At 55.5% G+C, this 21,677-nt stretch overlaps 1 protein-coding gene across 4 annotated transcripts; it reads right to left on the minus strand.

Annotated features, from left to right (window-relative positions):
- Positions 1-770: 770 nt before the first annotated feature.
- RGS14 (regulator of G protein signaling 14) lies at positions 771-16,302 on the minus strand. 4 transcript variants are annotated; one of them, XM_005661452.4, is made up of 15 exons: positions 16,074-16,302; positions 9,134-9,155; positions 8,766-8,944; positions 8,360-8,452; positions 8,134-8,277; positions 7,630-7,773; positions 7,401-7,512; positions 6,864-6,973; positions 6,206-6,409; positions 3,575-3,651; positions 3,202-3,328; positions 3,042-3,123; positions 2,882-2,928; positions 2,688-2,802; positions 771-2,419 (listed from the first exon to the last, which is right to left on the minus strand). In XM_005661452.4, exons 1-15 carry the CDS (start codon positions 16,116-16,118, stop codon positions 2,217-2,219), a joined length of 1,704 nt encoding a protein of 567 aa, XP_005661509.1. In that variant the 5' UTR covers positions 16,119-16,302; the 3' UTR covers positions 771-2,216. The 4 variants fall into 4 exon arrangements, with proteins under 4 accessions (XP_005661509.1, XP_084869900.1, XP_013850320.1 ...); XM_085013774.1 differs by having other exon boundaries at positions 9,134-9,423; XM_013994866.3 differs by lacking the exon at positions 8,766-8,944.
- Positions 16,303-21,677: the final 5,375 nt, after the last annotated feature.

Consider the following 21,677-nt stretch of genomic DNA (forward strand, 5'->3'; position numbering starts at 1 on the left):
AGATCTGAGCTACATCTGCGAACTGCACTACAGCTCATGGCAATGCTGGATCCTTAACCCACTGAGCGAGGCCAGGGATTGAACCTGAGTCCTCATGGATACTAGTTGACATGGCGGGCACTCCCTGTGACTCCCCTTTCTCATGAAACAATCTTGTTTGTCCCTAGGAGTAATAGGCATCATTGCTGGGATTGAAGGGGGTAGTCTGTGGAAGGGTGGGCTTAGCCTGCAGGATATTCCAACTTAGGGAAGACACCTCATCTCTCATATGGTGTCCCCACCTCTCTATCGTAGGGCACACAGAAGAATGTCAAGGTAGATGCGCGGGGGCGGGAAGTATGAGTGAAGTTCTGTAGCTGATCAGGGAAGGGATGTGGCCTAGCCTCCCTGCCTGCGTCTCTGGCCACAGACTGTGACCCTGCTGTGATGCAGCCCCCTGTCCAGGACCCCTACTGCCCTGCTGCCCTGCATGCTTCCCTGGAACTACCTGAGGCTATGGCATCCTTTGCCACCCTGCTAGGCCAGGCATATACAGCAGTGACTAAGATGAACAAGGTCCCTGCCATTAGGGCATACACATCATTTTGTCAGCAAACAACTATAAATAAGCAAACAAGGTCATTACAGAGTGGGCTGTGTGTTGTAAGGGAAGAAAACCAGATAAAATGGTAGAGAACAAAGTTGGGGAGCACTTTTATACAGGCTGTCTTGGTCTGGTTGGCTAGTACTATGTTCTGCTGCTATAACAGAAGTACCAGCAATGAAGGGGCTTGTAAACAACAAAAAACTTTATTTCTCAGAGTTCTAGAGGTCAGAAGTCCAAGATCAGGGTGCCAACGTGGTCAGGTTCTGGTGAGGACCCTCTTACAGGTTTTAGACAGCAATTTTTTTCTCACGTTCTCTCCCCCAAATTTCAGGACCCAGTTATAAGATAGGGGGTGGACGAGGGACAGCAAGTGCAGAGCTGGCCTGGGGAAGAGAGCCTGACCTGTTGAGGGTGGTCAAGTGGGCCCCTCACTCCCCAGGTTCCTTCTCAAGGCTCCTGCATTCCCTGGTTTCCTCTGTCACAGCAGTCTGGGCACTTAGTGGCTTAGTCTGGCTTCTAAACCACTAAGTCTGGCTTCTCTGCCTGCAGGTTGGGGCCCTCAGTCTGGGGTCTTCTCTGCTCCCCCTTCCCACAGGGGCTCCAGGCTTCCCTGGCTGCCTCCTGGGGACAGAGATTACACAGCCAAAGCAGGCAAGGGGCAGAACTTCCCCCTGCCCCCTGCCACGAAGACCAGCGCTCTCCTCAAGGCCTTTGATTCATCCATAGGAGCCCAGCACCATGTCTACAGAGTCACACTCAGCCCCGAGCAGAAGCAGAGCACCGTGACCAAACACTGCACTCGGATCCAGAGATCAAGGAACAGCACAGTGACACCGACGGAGGCCTAGCTCTCCAGAGGGATCTACCCCTCCCCTGCCTTCCTCCCTCCCTCCCCCGCTTCCTCTTTCCCTCCCTCCTTCTCTTGGGCTGTCTCTGTCTTTGTCTCTCTCACACTCACACCCATGACTCTGTGCAGTCAGGAAGAGAGGTTCTGACAACAGGAAGCCAGGGGGGCACATCCTGAGGTCCCCAAGAACTTCCTGGCACTGACCTTGGTGACAAAGGCAGTGCAGTTTGGGGGGTAGGGGTGGCGCACAAGGAACATGCCTCATGGCAGAATAATAATAATTATCATTATAACAATATACATTCAGGACAAATCTAGCTGTCCCAAGCCCACTGCAAAATCCTTAATTCCAGTTGTGTCTCTGTGGGTAGAGGGAGGGGCTGCCTGCCTGCACCCCCAGGCCTTGCTCATTCCAGCTCCTCTAGGAGGGACCAGCCCCTCCTCCTGCTCCCAGCTGAAAGCTGACACATGGTGGGGAGGCTGGCACTGCCAACGCCATCCCTCCGTGTTGGGCACACCTGCACTGAGAACTAGGCCCACCTCCCTGCTGTGGCGTGGCGGCGGGGGATGGGTGAGCAAGCCTGTAAGGGATCATGTGGTGGCCGCCGTGGAGTGTCACTCCTCTGAGTCCCCTCTCCACCCTCTCCCAGCTCCTCCTGCGGGCCCGCCCGTGGCAGGAAGGGGCCAGGGATATTCATGGCACAGACAGGGCATGCAGAGCGGGCCCGTGGCATGCTTGGCCCGCCAGGTGCCATGCAGCTGGCTTGGACTTCTGGGCAGCTGTCAGAGGGCTGAGTGGGCAGTGGAGTCTGAGGGGGCCCCCTTAGGCTGGGCCGCTGATTCAGTCTGTGCTGGGGCCTCCTGGGAGTTATTTCCTTGGACAGGCAGCTGCAGAAATTCTGGAAGCACCAGGTCCTCTTTGCGCAGAAGGCCCCTCTGATCATGGGCTCCGCTGCTCTGCACCCGGTTCAACAGCTCCACCAGGCCTGTAGATGGCCACAGAGTCATGGAGGGAGACCCACCTATGCCAGTACACCACAGTTCCACCACCCTTACTATGGCCACAGCCTCCATGAGCCCAGCCCCCCTTCCACCTTCTACCCCAGCCTTTCTGGTCCCTTAACCTCAGTGGATCCTGGTCCAGCCCCAGGGACATCCAGGCCCCTGACTCAACACAGGCTTCTCTGATGCCACCCACCCTCAATGGTCCCCAACTCTTCGGGTCCCTAGCCCCCCCCGTCATCCCCAACATACCTTCAATGTCACAGGTCTGCCGCTTCCCAGTGATACTACTGGATGTCTGGGCCAGTGAGTTCAGGGACTGTGAAGGGGGGTGGGTGGCTTTGTCCTGGATCCTGGGGGGGCCACCCTAAGAGAATGTGGGATCAGAGCCATAACCAGGAGGGGAGTTACCGTGGCCAAAAGAGGGCGCCCCGCCCCTTGCTCACCTGGCTGCGGCAGGGGGGTACGTCGCCAGCTTCAGGGATCTTCACACCTGCAACAGAGAGCAACACTGTTTTTGTTTGCCTTTGGAAAAGACCCTCCTCCCCCTTCCTCTTGGGCCTGAGCTGCCCTGGGGGACCAAGCCCCAAGGCCAGAGTACCCTACCTGGGAGAGTGTCCAACACCAGTCTCTGGGCCGCCACGGAGCTCACCAGCTTCCCTAGATCCAGCGGCTGCTTCTCACCTGGCTGCAAGGACCGGTCAGCCCGCCCCTGCCCCTGCCCCTGCCCCTGCCCCAGCCCCTGCCCCACGGCCCTGCGGCTCACCAGGCGCAGCGCCACCTGTTGCGGGCTGAGGCCATGCTTCGCCAGGATGGGCTGCAGCGCGTCCTGCAGCCGCTTGGTGGGCTTGGCGGAGATCCGCACCACGCGCTCCAGCGCCGCCAACTCCAGCCTGCGCGGGACGCTAAGAGCTGCGGGAGGGCAGAGAGCCCGCCCCACGTCTCCCGCAACCCACCTGGGACCAGCCCGAGAGAGGACAGAGCCTGAACTGGGGAGGTGGGACTGCTCGGGGTGGGTGGGGCCTTAGCACAGCGGGCGGGGTTAGCACAAATGGCAGGAAACGAGGGAAAACCGAAGCCTGAAATGGGACGCAAACCAGGGTCGGGACCCCGGACTCCGCTGGGGGAAAGACCCTTACTCGAAGGTGATCCTGTTCTCCAGTCGCACTTCCTGGTCCGCCAGCACGGTGCAGTCCTGATCCAAGACCAGGGCCTTCTGCGGACGACAGGCAGGGTGAGGGTCTCATAATCTCTTCTCCCCTCCCCTCCCCCTTCCCCGGGTCTGAGGGAACTCTCATTGTCACTTCCTCCCAAGGCCGCCATTGAGGCTCCCTAAGGGTCAGAGGGAAGGGCTGATGGACGGGTGAGTTGTAGAGATGCAGACAGAGTAAGAAACCAAGCTGTGGCTCAGTAGTTAACGAATCCGACTAGGAACAATGAGGTTGCGGGTTTGATCCCTGGCCTTGCTCAGTGGGTTAAGGATCTGGCGTTGCTGTGAGCTGTGGTGTAGGTTGCACACTCCGCTCAGATCCCGAGTTGCTGTGGCTTTGGTGTAGGCCGGCAGCTACACTCCTATTCGACCCCCTAGCCTGGGAACCTCCATATGCCGTGGGAGCCGCCCTAGAAATGGCAAAAAAGACAAAAAAAAAAAAAAAAAAAGGAAAAGAAACCAGGCTGGGTCAGAGCCTAGCTTGGCCAAGTCCAAGGAGAAAGGTGGTAAGGATGCTGGAGAGACTTGGAAAAGGAACAGTTATGGGAAACATTGGGAGGGGGCATGAAATGGTAATGGGGCTGCTTGGCTAGGGAGCAGATTTAAGTCCTGGATCATGTGGCCACCTCTTCCTGAGCCAGATGAGCACCTGCCTTCTAGAGGGCTGCCCCTTGTCCCTCAGGTGTGTGAAATCCAACCAGACCAGCTGCATGCATTTCCTCCCTCACCACCCACCTCTAGTCAGCAACCCTGGCCTTGTCCCTTTTTTTTTTCCCCCTTGCTTTTTAGGACTGCACCCAGGGCATATGGAAGCTCCTAAGCTAGGGGTCTAATTGGAGCTGCAGCTGCCAGCCTACGCCACAGCCACAGCAACATGGGATACAAACCACATCTGCGACCTATGCCACAGCTTGCGGCAACACTGGATCCTTAACCCACTGAGCAAGGCCAGAGATGGAATCTGCATCCTCATGGATACTAGTTGGATGTGTGACCTATTGAGCCACAACAGGAATTCCCGCCTTTCGCTTTTTTTGACACTTGTCCACTTCTCTCCATTCCCACCTCCTAAGGAGACTTCTCGTGGCCTCCCTGCAAAAAGGGCTCTTCCCTCCAAGACACCTGTGAGGCCAGAGGATTTGACTCTCGGCACAGTGCCTAGCACACAGTAGGTACATAAAAGGAGTTGTGATTACCACCTCTGGAGGCCCTGCTGCGCGTACCAGCCCAGGGCAGGGAGGCAGCCTCTCCCAGGCAGTAGGCCTGTGCTGTGCTGCAGGGACAGGTGGAGTGTGGGTGGTACAGTTATATTTAGCAGACACGAAAACCCATCTGGGTTGCGGAGGCTGCCTGGGCGGCCCAAGAGAGTGGGCAGTTTCTCCCACTGCTGCCCTCACACTCCATGCTCCAGACCCCTGAACGTGCCCTGCACTTCTTACCCACCTCTGCCTGGAATGCCCCCCACCCCAGCCCTGCCAAGCAAACTCCTCATCCTCATCAACTGCTGCCTCTTCCATGAAACCTCCTGGGACCAAGCAGAAATGCTTCCCTTGCCCCAGAAACTCTCTGGAGGTTCATTCCTCCTCCCTGATCACATCCTGCTTGGCCCACCTCCAGCCTTTGGACCTGGAGGACAGAGCTCAGCCTGGATCCCTTTGCCCACCCACCTGACAGGGACTTAGGACTGTTTACTGGGTAAATGAAGCACTGAAAGATCTTCCTGGGAGCATCCTTCCTTTACAGCCCTGCTTACTAGATGCTTTGGTTTAAGGGACTTTTCCCCTAGACCCCTCTTTAAAGCTATGCTAGTTTGTACCTAAAGGAGTTTTTCACAGGTTGGGTGCAATTCGGTGTTCAAGGTGGTACAGGAAGTGAAGGCGCCCCCAAATGGCCATTTCTTTCTTTCTTTTTTTGCTTTTCAAGGCCGCACTTGTGGCATAGGGAGGTTTCCCAGGCTAAGGGTACAATTGGAACTGTAGCCGACTGCCTACACGACAGCCACAGCAATGCCACACCTGAGCCACGTCTGCGACCTACACCACAGCTCACGGCAATACCAGATCTTTAACCCACTGAGCAAGGCCAGGGATCAAACCCGCAAGCTCATGGTTGCTAGTCGGATTCGTTTCCGCGCTGCGCCACGACGGGAACTCCCAAACAGCCACTTCAGGGATGGTAATCCTGAACTGGGAGCTGGGGGTGGGGTGGGTACAGGACCAACGCCAGCAGTGGTTTTCTCCCACTCTGCCTCCCAGAGAACATCACATTGAGGATGACAGATAAAGCTGGAAACCCACGTGGGAATAGTGTGGGGATAGGATTTTCATGGGATGAGAGTGGATATTTGAGTTGGAGTAAAAAACTGGTGTTGGGTTGATTTGGAGTTGGGCATGGGGGAGGTTGTGGCGGGGGCTGGAGTTAGGAAGGGGGTGAGGATTGGGGATGTGGTTGGAATTAAGAATAAAATTGGGTTGGGGGTCTTGGCTAAGCCAAGACAGTAATGGGGGTGGGGTCAGGATTAGGAAGGGAGTCAGAGTAGAAGACCAGGCTAGGTTCATACCTGCTCATTGCCCACCAGGTAGACCTTGATGTCAGGTAGAGAGAGGCCTCGTTTCTCACAGATGCCTGCCAGCATGTCACGGATAGTGAGGCCAGGTCGGGCTAGGGCCAAGGAGGCTGTGCCATCAGGCAGGTACACGCAGCAGTACTTCCCTGGCCGGCTTTCACTCTCACCTTCTGAGCTCCCAAGGCTCTTCCGGTGGCTCTGATTCACAGAAGGTGTCAAAGGAGGTGATGTGTTCACATGCAAGGACACACAGACAGGCACACAGACAGGTAAGCTCACGGGGGCACACACAGGCACACACATGCCCAAGGGCACACCTGTAGGCAGGCAAGATGTGTCCTCCTGTACGAATAGATGTATGCTCACCCAAGCATATGGGCACCCAGAGATAGGTCCACCTGCTGACTGCTGCACACGTGCTGTATACACCTGGGCACCCACACATGCACACACATTGGCTCCAGAGGATGTACACTCATGAAATGCACAGGGCCCAATGTGGTGAGGACAGGAAGAAAGTAAGGAGGCTGAGGGGCTGGCTAGTGGATCAAGTGGGGAGATGAAGTAGGGTCAGTGACTGGGAAGGATGGCAGCCACACAAATGGGCCTGAGTAGTGGTTCCAGGCCACACCTCCCACGGCAGTCAACTCACTTCAGACTTGCTGCTGACAAAGGCAAGGAAGCCGAGGTCCAAGCTGGCGGAGGAGTTGAGAGATCCCTGAGACTCTCTGCGCAAGGCTGAATTTGCTGCCCCACCTTGTTCTAGGGGAGGGGGAGAATGAGCAAGACAGCCCCCCTACCCCCACTCATCAGCTGAGGCCTCTCCCCAGCCCAACCAACCCTGCTGGAGTTCAGGGATCTGAAGTGGTTTGGGTTCCTGGAAGTTTCTCTATTGAGGGGGCTTCCCAAACTTCTGGCTCTAGAGTGGGAACTGAATCACCGAGGGAACCTGGGGGATCACAGGGACCTGCATTTCTTTTTCTTTCTTTTTTTTTTTGGAAGCATAGGCAGAAGTTCCCGGGCCAGGGATCGAACCCATAGCCACAGCAGTGACCCGAGCCACCAGGGAGCTCTGTGGGACCTGCATTTTCACAGACTTTAAGACTGCGGGACCAGTAAGAGGAAGGTGTTCTCAAAGCTGTTCCAGACGCCGCTCCCACTCATCTCAGTGGCCCGCTCCTGCCCTCACCCTTGCGGAAGGACTTGCGGAGAGGGCGGCCCCCAGGGCCCTCAGCCTGCGGCTGCTGCCCCAACTCCTCCACACCCAGCGGCAGCGACTTCCCAGGCTTCAGCTTAGGTTTCTGCAAGATAGAGGGAAGGCATTGGCAAAAGGCCGGACCCTAGCCCTCAGGCCGACCGTGGACACACCCCCACAGATCTACACCTGGCTGCTAGCCCCCACACCTCCCAGTCCGCACCTTCCTTGTGGCTTCAGGGCTGCCGAGGCGCGAGGATCCAGGTTCCCGCAGGGGGCGACCCTCGGCCTCCGCTAGGAGGCACTCGCGGTACATCGGGGATTTGACGAAGCGCGCATAGCTGTCGAACTTCATCAAGTTGAAGATCTGCGGAGCCAGCGCCGGAGGGGTGAGCCGGAGGGGGCTCTCTGAACGCCGCCACAGTCCCAGACCTGGCTGGCCTTCGGTCTTGGCGGGGTAGGCAACCTACGAGCGAGCCCCTACCCCCTCCAAGATCCAGACCCTGTCCCAGGTCCTCCTTCACCGCAGCCATCCGTATACCCTTTGATCCGCTCCCTGCCCCTACATTAGCTAAATCCTAGCGTCCGATTTGCGCTTTTCGCTACCCGATCCCACCCTCCCTGCCGTTCAGGCCCCGCCTCTGGATCCGGCCCCGCCTCTGCTCGTGGGCGCTCCCTTCCAAGGCCACGCCCCCTCGTCCCAGGCCTTGGCCCCGAGACCGCTCACCTGAAGCTGCTGTTCCCGGAACATGTCCGGTCGGGGCTCCGCCAGCACCTCCTCGCCGAGCCAGGCCTGCCGGTCGATATTCACCGGGCTCAGCGCCTGGCTGGACAGGAACTCCTGGTAGATGTTGCGGGCCTCCTGAGCTAACTGGGGCAGGAGGGACAGGAGATCAGGGACATGGCTCAGACCCTAGTCCCACCTTGATGCCTCAGCTCCTCCTTCTCCCCACCTGCTGGGTGTCGCTGGCTGGGATCTGCTGGAAGCGCTCGCAGGCCTTCCAGAAAGTCACGTTCTCGGCACTGAACTCCTTCTTCAGGAACTCCTGGGGGTGGGGAGAAGGAGGAGGCAGCCAGGGGATGTGGTCAAAGAGATTAGTATAGAGACAGGGCCAAGAAGCCAAGCCAGACAGATAGGGCCAGACAGACAGATGGGATCGGATCCGGAGGCACAGAGAGAAAACAAGAGGCAGAAAGAAGGAAACTTTCCAGCTGGGAGAAGAGCAAGAGAGTGCCAAAGAAAGGCTGGATAAGGCAGATGACAGAGGAGTCCCACTCTGGCCAGTCGGGAGCTCCCCCCACCCTTCCCCCCGTGGTGGCCACTGCCATCCACCCTCCCTATCCCACCCCAGGGCTTACAGTGAAGTAAGCCAGGCCCAGCGGGTCCTGCAGCAGCCGCTCGAAGGACAGGCCCCAGCTGGCCACAGGCTGCTCCTCGGTGGGGTAGGGGCTGCTGGGGCCACTGGGGAGGCTGTGGATGCTGAGGGAGCTGCCTCGGCCCTCGCCCTGGCCCTGGGGCCCTGCCGTGCTGCTTAGCTCTGCAGGGGGGTGGACAAGTGCAGGTGAGCCTTGAGGGCTTTCCCAGCCCCTGGCCCCACCTCATCTGCAGGTACTTTCCCTGGAAAGACAGCAAGTGGCAGGGGTATCCCCACCCTGTTTCCACATATACCCCCCCAGTCCCCACCCTCACCCCCAGCCAGGCTTCTTCCACTCACTCTGTCACTTACCTCCATCAGAGACAGCCAGAACCTACAAGAGACCCGAGATGGAAAGTCAGGGTAGAGCCCAGAATGGCTTCTCAAGGGACATTTCTAGGCCTGGCCCGCAGGACTGGAGCTGTGTTCTCCTCGCCTGGAGGGCCAGGCTGGCATTCTCAGCTGGGTCACTGCTGGCTCAAGGTTTTGCTCAGACTGCTCCAGGCTTCCCTTCCATCATGTGCCAACTTTTGTTTGCTGGGACTTATTGCCAGGTCTCCTCCAGGCACCCCTGGTTGACCCCCAGCATCCACCTTGTGAGCCTGGGTACAAAGCATGGTGGGGAGAAGCACAAACTTTTAATCTTGTCCCTGCCACTTCCTAGCTGTGACTCTGGGAAAATTAGTTGTCTGTAAATAAGGGATGATGATAATAATAGTATCTTACTTCCTGGGCCTGCTGGGAGGATCACATCAGTTTACTATATTTCCAGCCTCTAGAACACTGGCCAGCATGTGGCAACTGCCATAGCAATGTTTGCCTCTGTCTTTGAGGAAGAAGGGCTGTCTCTGATGATTTCCTTATGGCAACTGCTTCCTCTTGGGAACACTCCACCTTGGGCAAGGCACAAGGTGCTATTTTATAGGAGAGAGCAGTGGTTCTCAAATTTTAGTGAGCATTAGAATGTTGGGGGTAGAGGAGAACCTCCAAGGGATTCAGGTTCAGGAGCTCCAGGATGGAGCCTGAGACTCTCCATATCCATCAAGCTCTCAGGCCATGCCGATGCCACTGGTTCTGGCCCACACTGTGAGCAGCTGTAGAGGCCAATCCCATCCTCCCCCACCACCCCATGTACAACTCCGGTTTCTCTGGGAATCCCAACCATTAGTGAAACAGAAAAACCCTCCTTTCAAAATGACTCTCGCAGTGGTTTCCCTTGGCCTTCCTACCTTCCTATCAGCATCTCCGGCTTCCTTGTCATCTACACACGCAAGGTGGCCCCTACCCCTCCCTGACTTGTTCTGGGCTCTTCCTTTCTCCCTCCCACATCTCCTCAGCTTCAAATGCACATAGCCAACTTCCTGCTGACATCTCCGCCCAAGCGGCCCACAAGCCCTCCCAACTCAGCCAGTCCCAAATGGAAGCTACCTCTGCCACCACCAGAGCAGGACACGGGACCAGCTTCCCTGCATCCAGTTTTCCTTCCATCACCTGGGCTCCCAACACCAGGGCTTGACTCACCCCTTCCTCCCTCTCTCCCACCGCCTACACTTTCGCTCACAGGAGCTTCCACCACCTGTGCCTTCATTCCATCCCCACTGGAAACAGGTCTGCAAACATCTCCTCCCTAGAAAGCCTCTCCCCCCCTCCAGGCTGGAATCTCCCTCTTTGTTCCTCAGTCCCAACTGGGAGCCCCTGGGTCACCCATCTGTGGGCCAGAGCTGGCCAGCAAATAGGTAGGGCATTATTAATATCAGAATGTTTTTTTTAAACATTTCAGGGGTTTCCCACATTTAAGAGTCTGGAGTTTTACATGAAACCCCAGCTGCCCTGAGCTTCTTCCCAGCATGGCAACCTTGGCTGGCACTAAGAAGCAACTGCTTTGCCTAGAAGGGGTTCGTGCTCTCCTCAGAGGTCTCAGGGGGCGAAGGGGGCCCTGTTGGATGTATTTATGTTACTTATGGAGGCAGGTCCTGCCCCAGGTTGTCTGAGTTCAAATTTGTGCTGTGTGACCTTGGACAAGGTACTTCACCTCTCTGTGCCTCACTTTCTCCCTCTGTATGGATGGGGCAAATAATGGGCCTGACTTCAAAGGGTTGCTGTGATTAAACAAGTTATGTATATGTAGAGAGAGAACTCAGAATACTAACTGGCATGGGGGAAATATTAAAGGAGCATTACTATTATTGTTGCACTAGTGGTGTCTAACCCTGCTCCAGCTTATGGCTTTGTCAAGCCCTGCTGTTGAGGGAGGAGCACAGCTATCCAACTGTCAGACCCAGACCCGGATTCAAATCCTAGCCCTGCCCTTTTCTAGTTTTACAATCTTGGGCCCCTCCCTGAGCCTGTCTCCAGACTGGAGTGTGGGGATAATGCTGAGGAGGAGGGAAAGTTTGTGGGGAGCTGGGCTGGGCATGGAACCGCCCCACGCACCCTTCGGGGCCACCCCAGCCTCACCCTGCTGCCTCAGCACTTGCCCACCTGACACCTTCATCCGAGGCCTCTCCTTGGGGCTGCAGGACAGGGTCCCAATTCCTGGGGTGTGCAAGGGGGACAAGTTGAAGCCCTAGCTGCTTTCTCTTCCTGGCAGCTGCCTTCATGCCAGCACCTGCCTGCACCAGGTTCTTCTCCCCAGGCTGCTCTGTGACTGTACCCAGCCTCCACCCAGGTCTCTGGGACCCATCCTGACCGCCCCCCCCAGCCCTCCATGGTGGCCACCTGGCTCTCCCTCTTCCCACACCCACCCATCTCTCTCCGGCCCCCTTCCAACCCAGGGTTCAGCCTCTCCCTTGCTCAGAGCTCTCCACCATGCCCCTCCTCCACTCTGCAGGCTTACAGTCCTATTTTGTTTTATTCTTTTTGTACCTTTTTTTTTTTTGGCTTTTTAGGGCCACACCTGCAGCTTATGGAAGTGCCCAGGCTAGGAGTTGAATTGGAGCTATAGCTGCCAGTTTACACCACAGCCACTGCAAAGCAGGATCTGAGCCACGTCTGCGAGCTCTACCACAACTCAAGGCAATGCCGGATCCTTAACCCACTGAGCGAGGCCAGGGATCAAACCTGCATCCTCATGGATACTAGTCAGGTTCGTATCTGCTGTGCCACAATGTGTCCGCTGTGCCACAATGGATTGTGTCTTTAGGTGGGGCCAGGTCCCAGGTCCTCTCCTGGCCCCACTCCTCGCTCTGGGAAGTAGAGCAGTTGCTGGGTTACAGCTGAAGCTCTGCCTGGGCCTGACTAATGAACCCCTTCAGCCTCCCCCATTGCCTCCTCCTCACCTCCACCCTACACTTCATCAAACTTCTATTTTCCACACACCCCTTCACACTCCCGCTTCCTGCTTTGCTGTTTCCTCTGCTTGTTATCAGCTCCTGATCCCCCTGCTCCAGTCTCAGCCCGTTGACATCAGTCACTCCCAAACACCAGTCACCTGAATCCCACTGCCCACTCTGCCACTGCGCACCCATGTCTGGGCCTCTCCCCTGTCAGCCTGCTGGCTTCTGGAGGGAACCAGCCTGAACCCCCTCCTCACAAAACACTGTCTTTGCTCGGGTGCTCCCAAGCAGCCAAGAGGGCCCGAGCAACCCTTCTCCACCCCCAGCAGGAGGCCCTGGCCCTCGTCAAGGATGCTCTGTCTCTGAACCATCTCAGTGGCCTGCAGTTCTTCCTGGCCCCTCTTGCCCCACTAGATATTAACCCATGTAGTTGGGGCTGAGGCAGGATGGTGATCCAGAGGTGGCGGGGGGCGAGGAATGAGACCAATTCCAGATCCAACATTCTGGGGCAAGTAACTTCCCTTCTCTGGGCCAGTTTTCCCCTGGGTAGCACGGGGGCTCAGCCTACCCAACCTCCTGGGGCTGCTGGGAAGAGGGAGCGAGGCCCTATTTGTGGCAGCAGCAGGTGTGCAGCTGTGAGAGCAGCGAGATGCTGCTGGCAGGGCTTGGATCTGCCCAGGCTCCCAGGTCTGGGGAAGTTGTGCTGAGTGGGGCTGGCCTTGCCCCACCCTGGCCTGCCTGAAGAGAAGTGGTGAGTGAATGGGAGAAAAGGGGAAGAAAGGATGAGGAAGGGTGTGGTGCCAATGGCGCTCCCGACCCAGGTCTGGCCTCAGTTTGCCATACTTTTTTCTGTGGAAATGGGCCCTGGGGGAGCCGTGGGTAGGTGAAATACTATGCTGAGGGTGGCCTGACATTTGCTGAGCCCTGACTCTGTGACAGGTGTTCTCTGATGGCGACAGCACACATCCATCTTCTCCCTCCATCCTCACATCCCGACTTTGTCTGGCAGGTATTATTACTCCCATTTCACAGGTGAGAAACCTAGGCCCAAAGAACTCACACAGCTGGGAAGTGGCTGAGCTGAAATTAGTTCCTGACTCTGGAACCCGAGTCTCTGGTCTACTGAGCTGCCTCTCTGGATGGACAGGAGACATACCAGGGAGAAGGGAGGCCCAGGGCCTCACCCCTTGCAGCACAGATGGGAGAAACAGACTGGAGGGAAAGGGTCCAGGGACTCCGGGTGAGTTCTGCCCTCTGGAGGGGTCCGACTGCGAAGGGAGGGCTGATTTTCTGAGCATCTTCTAGGCAGGGCCCTCTCTACCATCATCTCATTTCATCCTGGCTTGGGGATACTGGGGCCCCAAGATACTTTCTGGGTAAGCCTGCAGAAAACCCTGGCTGCCTCATTCTTCAGCTCGAGGCAGGCCTGTGCAGCCCCAGGCTGGACTCCAGGAATGTAGGCTGAGGTACAGTGGGCTCTGCCCACGGAGAATGATTAACTGCGCCTCTCCAGGCTTCAGCCTCTCCAGCCCTTGAGCTCTGTCCCTGTTCACACACCCTGTTTTCCTGCATGCATTCCTTTCCCCACGCTGTTCCCTCCTCTGGCTGGCACATCTTTTTAGGACATCGTCAATGCCAACTATGCAGGAAGTGAGTGGTGAAGTTAGTTCTCCCTCCCAGGTCCGCCTCCAGCTTTCTCTATCCCTGACCCCACCCTCCACTCTCACCCAAACCTGGATTTGATTCTGCTCTTCGTGCCTGTGCCTTTGCTGTCCTCCAACAGACCCAGAGCTGTTTGAGGGCCAGGGATAGGGTGACGGGCCTGGGTCTTGATGCCCCGGATAGGGCCAGCACTGAGCGAGCCCTGAGGAGGGGTTGCTGAATGAATGAGTGAGTGACCAAATGAAGGGGCGAGATTGGGGCTGTATGGAGGCATGTCTGGGAGGGGCTGAGAGCCATCTCTAAGTGACAGGTTTCATTGCAGCTGCCTGACTAGCTGAGTGGCAGAAAGATGAGGCTGACACATGAAGCTGCCTTGGCAGGGAACGATGGTGGTGGCGGGTGCGGGTGGCGGCAGGGGGAGGTGGGGGAGGACAGAGCCAGGCAGTTCTGGGGGGTGGAGGGGCCCTGGCACGGAGTCAGATTGGTCCATTCAAACGTGACTCCCTCTACTTGCCAGCTGCCCTCAGCTTGTCATGTACTCCATTGAGCTTCCGTCAAGAGGCAGCTCATGGAAGGAGACTGACAGCTGGCCCACAGATGCTGATGCCTGTTGTCCCTCCCTGTCTCAGCTGAGCATGGTCTCAGAAAGCTGCCCAATGGCCAGCAAGTGGCCAAGCAGTAACCCTTGGGATTCCAAGAGGCAGCACAGAGAGTTTAGAATGAGCCTGGGAAGAGCAAAGATAAAGCTGCGTGTGAAAGTCTCGGAAAGGGGCCAGGGCATCTGTGGGCTTGCCAGGGCTGGGAGCAGAGCTTGGGTGCCCTCCCTCCTCTGAATGACCTTCGAGCATAGTATCTATGTGTTGACATGGGACGGGCAAGGGCTGGATCTGTCTCTGGCCCCCTCAGCTGCCCTGCTGTTCTGGGCACTGCTTGGAAGCATCTACCCAGCTGCCCTCTGGGGTGGGTGTGGGAGTGGGCATGTTCCCCCTTGGCCTGGATGCCCGGGGAGGAGTGAGCCAAGTGTCATGCCTCCGGAGTGGGAATGCGAGGCCCACCGGTGCTTGAACTTTCAAAGTTAGGTTGATGGTATAGATAGCGGTAGGGGGGAGGGATTGGGCCAGCTTGGAGGGGTTCATCTCTCTCCCACCCAATAAAGAGATGCTGGAGGAAGGGGTGTAGAGATAGGTCTTGGGAATTAGGAGGAGGAGCGGGGGTTGAGGTGGTGGCTCAGCTTCATGGTGAAGCAGAGTGTCCTTGAAGAGGGGCTGAGAATGGAGTGGGGGGCATTGGGGCTGACAGTTATAGAACCCCCACAATGGATCAGGGGCCTCATATTCATCATTTGGCTTAATCATCTAAACAAGCCTTTGAAATCCATTCCAAACTTCTCATTTTTATAGAGGAAGAATCTGAGGGTCAGAGAGGACCCTCTAGCCAGGGACAACTGAGCTGAGATTGGAAACCACATCTCTCTGGACCCACTGGCTTTGTCCCACAGTACTAGGCTGGGGCTGTGTAAGAAACTAGGACACTGTCTGGACTTCCCAGAGTTTTTAGGAGGGACTGGGGTTCTGCCAAGTGGGCTGTTGTCCTAGGGATAGAAGAAGAGAAGCCCCGGCACAGCCTGTCTCATCTGCTGAATGAATAAAGAAGCTGGACTCTAAGAGCAGCTCTAACCCAGATGCCAAACAGCCAGGGAGAGGTTTGGGGGAGGGGGCAGCAGCCAGGGGCATCCCAGTACCCAGCTCCCCCTACCTTTCCTAGTGGTCCAGGAATAGAACAGACAGAAGCTGTATCAACTTGGCCTGACCCTGCAGACCCATCCCTGGCTGCCAAAGGGCTCCTAGTTCTGGCAGGAAGCCTCGGGAACAGGTCTAGGGGGAGGGCAGTGACCCAGCAAGGGCTGCCCCTTACCTGACCTTGAGCATCAGGACATGGGGGGCGATATTGCTGAGGCCGAGTGAGGTATGGGAGCTCAGGCCAGTATAGGGGGTGTCAAGGGGCAAAGGCCATGCCCAGTCTCCCTGCTACCCCAGGTGATGCCAAAGTAGCAAGGAAGAGAGCAGTGGGGACTGGGCCAGAAGCCTCTCCTCTAGTCTCATCCCCAGGGCGGCCCCAGGTCCCCCAGCAGAGCCATCTGGAAGGTCCTGTGGTGAGGGCACCAGGTCCCACCACCTGCTGCTATCTGTCCCCAACTTCTCCCGCCCGCTGGCAGCACACAGGCTGTTGCCCAGCCCTACCGGGTGTGCCTCTCGGGCTCCACCCTGGGTGTACCCACCTCCTCCCCGTGGGCCTGGCCTAGAGCCCACACTCACCATGCGTCCGTTGGGGACGCCCAGGTGCTTGGGCTTCCCCGGCATGCCGCTGCTCTTCACGGGTCCCTGCCACGGGAGGCGCCCACCATGGGGACTTCGGGCAGCGCCGGTCAGAGCTTTCACGGTGATGGGCAGGCGGCAGAGAGAGCCCAGCTCCGCTCCTGCGGGCCCTCACATCCTGAAACACCAGCTCACTACCTCTTTTCTCTGCCACAGGAAGCGTCTCTATAGAAACCGAACCACAGAAAGAAGCAAGGTCTAAGAGAGCGAATGCTTCTTCCTACATTCACACACACACACACACACACACACACACACACATGCACACGCACACGCACACACACATTCACGCGCCCGCGCGCACATGCTGCCAACACACCCTTGGCAGTGCTCTACTCAGGCACCAACACAGAGCAGGGGCCTCTGTGTGCCCAGCGAGGAGCCCAGCCTGGTCTGGCGCAGACCGGGGAGCTCCATAGGCATGTCTGGGCACAGAAGTGCCTGTTCACACACCTGGAAAACTTTGTACACCCTGCTGGGGCTTCTGTGGACATGGGAACTTGTGCACCAGGACCTGAATGTCCACTCGTCTACATTACTCAGCACACACCTATCCCACACCTGCTGTGTGCTGAGCATGCACACACTCAGTGCCCCTCCCCCTGGCAGCTGGGTGCATTACTACCTCTGTCCTGAGACACCTTTGGGCTCTCCCTCCCAGGTCTATGCCCAGGTGTACAGACAAATGGATACATCTCATGCATGGTCACATACACACAAGATCCTTCAGGTGTGCGGGTTCTCCCTTGTCAGGTATACCTGGGCCTTCAGTCATGAGTGTGCCCAGTCCCTCGGACAGATGCATGTGACAGGCACACCTGCACAAGGCACATATGAACCCAGTGACCTTTGCAACCAGGTGTGCACGTGCTTGCCCAGCTGGGCAGGGAATGGACCAGGTGCATCTGTGCCCAAAGATGTGTGTGTGCATTCATAGTCACTCATAAAAGTCCCACTTTTGTGAAGTACTGTTGACTGAAGAGGGGTAGTCTGCCTCCTCAGCCCTGGCCCAGTCCCAGTCCCTTTAGCCAGGGTCCTTATTGGCTTTTTTTTGCCCCCCCCCCTTTTAGGGCCACACCCATGGCATATGGAGGTTCCCAGGCTTTGAGTCGAGTTGGAGCTACAGCTTCTGGCCTACACCACAGGCACAGCAATGTGGGATCCGAGTCACATTTGCAACCTACACCACAGCTCATGGCAACACCAGACCCACTGAGCAAGGTCAGGGACTGAACCCGCATCCTCACGGATACTAGTTGGATTCATTTCTGCTGTGCCACAGTGGGAATTCCCTTTCCCTTTTTTTCCTTTTTTTTTTTTGGCCATGCCTGTGTCATGCAGAAGTTTTTGGGCCAGGGATCGAACCTGAACTACAGCAGTGACCTGACCCATGACAATGATAATGCCAGATCCTTAACCCACTGAGCCGCCAGGGAAATCCCTGGCCTCTTTCTTACATATGTATGTACCCACGAAGACTTGTATTTTACTGAAGTTTGGGCTTTCCTAGAGCCCTGAAGTTACCAGGCACTACAGTTTGGGCCCCACTTTCTGCAAGGAAAAGGTGACACCCCATCTTTCGTATTCTACCCTCTATTCCACTCCCCCTTCCTTCTAAGGCCATGACTTGAATATTTCAGAAGCAGAAAATAAGTGACTCTTCACCATAAATTCAGGTCCTTTTCCTCCTGGGCACATTGCTAAACTTTAATTTCCCAGGCTTCCTCACAGTCAGGTGTGGCTATGTGCTGCCTAGTTCCTACCAACTGAACGCGAGTGGAGTGATGACGTGTACCAAGGCTATCGGGTGCTCTGTGCCCTCTGCCTTCTCTCCTTCCCCTTTAGCTGGCTGGATACAGGAGATGACGAAGCCCTAGGGGATGGTGGAGCCGTAAGAAGGAAGGAGCCTGGGCCTCTGCATTTGTGTAAGAAGGCAAGTCCACAGGCACCAAAAACACAAGCTTTGGACAGTTAAGGGAGAGAGAAAAATTATCTTGTTCAAGCCATTGTATACATTAGGGTTTACTTTTTTTTGGTCTTTTGTGTTTTTAGGGCCGTACCTGCAGCACATGGAGGTTCCCAGGCTAGGGGTCTAATCAGAGTTGTAGCTGCCGGCCTACACCACAGCCACAGCAACTCTGGACCCTTAACCCACTGAGCGAGGCCAGGGATCGAACCCACAATCTCATGGTTCCTAGTCCGATTAGGTTCTGCTGCACCAGGAGGGGAACTCGCATTAGGGTTTACCTGTTGTAGCAGCTAGTGTTATCCTAGTTAATACACCTCTTACCCAGTCCTAACTCACCTTTTTCTAGACACCTTGCTCCAGCCCACCTAGATAGAGGGTGGTGTGTGTATTGGAGGTTGCTTTGGGGCCTAATGCAATGCCAATGGTGGTCTTAATAAGGTGTGTGACAGTGTCAATATACCTGTGATGGGATGGTAGGGTGAGTGATGGGAGTGGAGATTGCCTGCCTGTCTGCTAGGCCGTGGATCCAGGCCTAGCTTCATAGGGGTTTTATGGTTTACAGACCATAATTACCTCATTGGATCCTCACAACCTCTTTGTGAGTGGTGCTCACTATTCCCATTTTACAGATCAAGAAACTGAGAAGTGAGTTGTCCAAGTTTACACATCGAGTTAGAGATCATCTAAGCTGTGAATGTGTGCACTTAGGGCGACAGGTGCTAGGCCTGGGCCACCACCTGTCCAGGTACCAACAGTTCATCTTCTTCCCTGAAAAGGCCCAACCACATCCTTCCTAAGCACATCCCTTCCTGCTGCTGCAAAGATGCCTCTTTGTACCAATCCGCCATGGATGCCAGTTTCAGTTCTGACCACATCTTCACCCCAGGGACCCCAGCCAACCCTAGGATTTCCCATCTCTTAGCCCTTCGTTTTTGCCACCTCACAATCTTTTTTTTTTTTTTAATGGTTTATTTATTTATTTATTTTTGTCTTTTTGTCTTTTTTGTTGTTGTTTTGTTGTTGTTGTTGCTATTTCTTGGGCTGCTCCCGCGGCATATGGAGGTTCCCAGGCTAGGGGTTGAATCGGAGCTGTAGCCACCAGCCTACGCCAGAGCCACAGCAATGCGGGATCCGAGCCGCGTCTGCAACCTACACCACAGCTCACGGCAACGCCGGATCGTTAACCCACTGAGCAAGGGCAGGGACCGAACCCGCAACCTCATGGTTCCTAGTCGGATTCGTTAACCACTGCGCCACGACAGGAATTCCTCACCTCACAATCTTGATGTCACAGATCACTGTTCTCAACTTTTCTTTCCCTGGCTTCCCACAGGGGATTCGTTACCTATGTCTGGTTTACCTGTGGGACTTCTGACCCCCCTTCCCTGTGGAGACCTCCCTGGCCCAGGCCCCACCCTCTCTTATGTGGTCATAACACCTCCATTGTCTCCTTACCTGTTTCTTCCCTCTAGTCTCCTCTCACCAGAGAAACCCAGGTTGGTCAGTCCCATGCTTAAAGCCATCCCACTGCCTTCTGGGGAAAAGGCCATGCTCCTTAGCGGGGAATTGAAGCCTCTTTGAATTCTGGCCTCAGCCAAACTCCCCCCAGTGACTCCTCAGCCATTCCAAACCGCTTGTATTCCTTATGCTTTCAGGGGTCCCTCCTGGCCTTCGCATTTCCTGTTCCCTTTGCTCAGGAAGCCTCTCCCCTCTCTACTAAACTCCTACTTACTCATCATGACCCTTTTCCAGGTTCTAGAACAAATATTCATTCCTTCACCAATTACTTATTAATCATCTGCTAGGAGTTCCCACTGTGGTGCAATGGGATAGGTGTTGTCTTGGGCATGCTAGGACACAGGTTCAATCCCCACCTCGGCACAGTGGGTTAAGGATCCAGCGTTGTTGCAGCTCAGGCCGCAACTGCGGCTCAGATCTGATCCCTGGCCCAGGAACTCCATATGCCGAGGAGTGCTCGCTCCCCAAAAAAGGAAAAAAAATCACCTTCTATGTGCCAAGTAGGCCTAGGATGCTAGATGCTAGCAAAGCTAGATGCTTTGCTAGATGCTAGGGAATCATTAGTGACAATAGCTGACAAAAATCGCAGCCTTGGAGTTCCCACTGTGGCACAGAGGATTAAGGACCTGGCATTGTCTCTGTGGCGGCTACTGAGGTATGGGTTCGATCCTTGCCTTGACACAGTGGGTTAAGGATCTAGTGTTGCCATAGGTCACAGCTGTGGCCTGGATTCAATCCCTGCTCTGGGAACTTCCATATGCTGTGGGTGTGGCCAAAAACACTGCAGCCTCTTGGAGGCCTTGTGGAATGCCCAGGTCTTTGCAGAGACACAGATAAATCTCTGGAAGGGTGTACCCCTTGGAAGAGGAATTTTGTTATATCTATAGATATTTAGACATAACAAACATAGCTATATGACACACACACATATATAGCTAATTTTGTAGCTAATTTAAAAAAGATGTCTCAGCACTTAATCTTGAATAAGTTCATTCATTCAAAAGGAGCAAGCAACCAACTAAACCACCCTGTGCTCTATAACAGGGGTCATTAACTCAACGGGCTAGAGGGGCCAGGCAGGTGCTGTAAATTAGCGGCCAGAATGGAGATTAGTTTAGAAAAGGAAGGAATTTTTATGAGGGCAGCTCTATGAGCTTGGTGTGGTCGGGTCTTACGATTTTTCCTTAGAAGCTGGAAATTTGGATTTTTAATGTGTATTTGTCTCCTGATTTAAAATAACAGTAGTTATGTCCTTATTGAAACACCATCAGCAAGAGCTGTATTTGGCTGTGGGCCACCAGTTGTCCACCTTTGATCCACAGTCGGCTTTCCTGGATGCTTCTTGTTGCAGCAGGCAGGCACAGCAATCATTTAGATATTAACGGGTCCCAGTCATCACTGGGAAAGGATTCAGGTCTGCCCCTTCTGATGAAACCCAACTGGGCCTGAGGAACTGGAAGGAGTGGACGCCATCTAATAACAGAATTCTAAGTTGCTAAAGGTGTGGAGCTAGGGTGGGTGAAGCCAGAGATGGCTAAAGGCTCGCCTGGGATCACCCAATGAGTTCCAGGTGGCGCGGGAGTTGGAATTCAGGCCTCCGCCTTCAATTCAGAATTCCTTTCTCCTCGGACTGGAAAAGGTTACTCTAGGGATCAGACCAGTGGCCAGAGACCAAGAGCTTTGTAGATTTCTACCCAGCCTGCACGAGAGGCCTAGAAAAACTACAAGTCCCAGCATGCCCCGTTCCACAGACGACCCTAGCGCTGCTCGCAAATCTTCCCTCTGCTCCAGGTTGGCACACAAGCCGAACGTGCTGTTCCATGATTGGTTGCTGTTCTTTTCGCCCGTTAAAACCCATTCCTGAGTCTGGCTGACAGGCGCCTCGCAGCCGCCAAGGCACTCTACTAGAATAGAGGTCTGATCAGCAAATAAAGACCCCATTCCCTCGGCAGCGAGGCTTTGTTTTTGCTAGAAACTCCCAGATAAAGCTAGGGTTGGAGCGCTTCCGGCCGGAGGCCATTAGATGGAACACCCGGAAGGCGGAAGTCCTAGGACGG

Source organism: Sus scrofa, chromosome 2 (genome assembly GCF_054392235.1).
Source record: "Sus scrofa isolate SSC_HxYL_T2T_F1_AM1 chromosome 2, Sscrofa_HxYL_maternal_Yorkshire_Landrace_v2.0, whole genome shotgun sequence".
NCBI lineage: Eukaryota > Metazoa > Chordata > Mammalia > Artiodactyla > Suidae > Sus > Sus scrofa.

Excerpts from the sequence above, each read along its gene's own strand:
- RGS14 (XM_005661452.4), bottom strand. The coding sequence starts at position 16,118 with ATGCCGGGGAAGCCCAAGCACCTGGGCGTCCCCAACGGACGCATG. Across the intron at positions 9,156-16,073 it reads GCGTCCCCAACGGACGCATG|GTTCTGGCTGTCTCTGATGG; the intron begins GTGAGTGTGGGC and ends GGTCTCTTGTAG. Across the intron at positions 7,774-8,133 it reads TCCGGGAACAGCAGCTTCAG|ATCTTCAACTTGATGAAGTT; the intron begins GTGAGCGGTCTC and ends CTGGCTCCGCAG.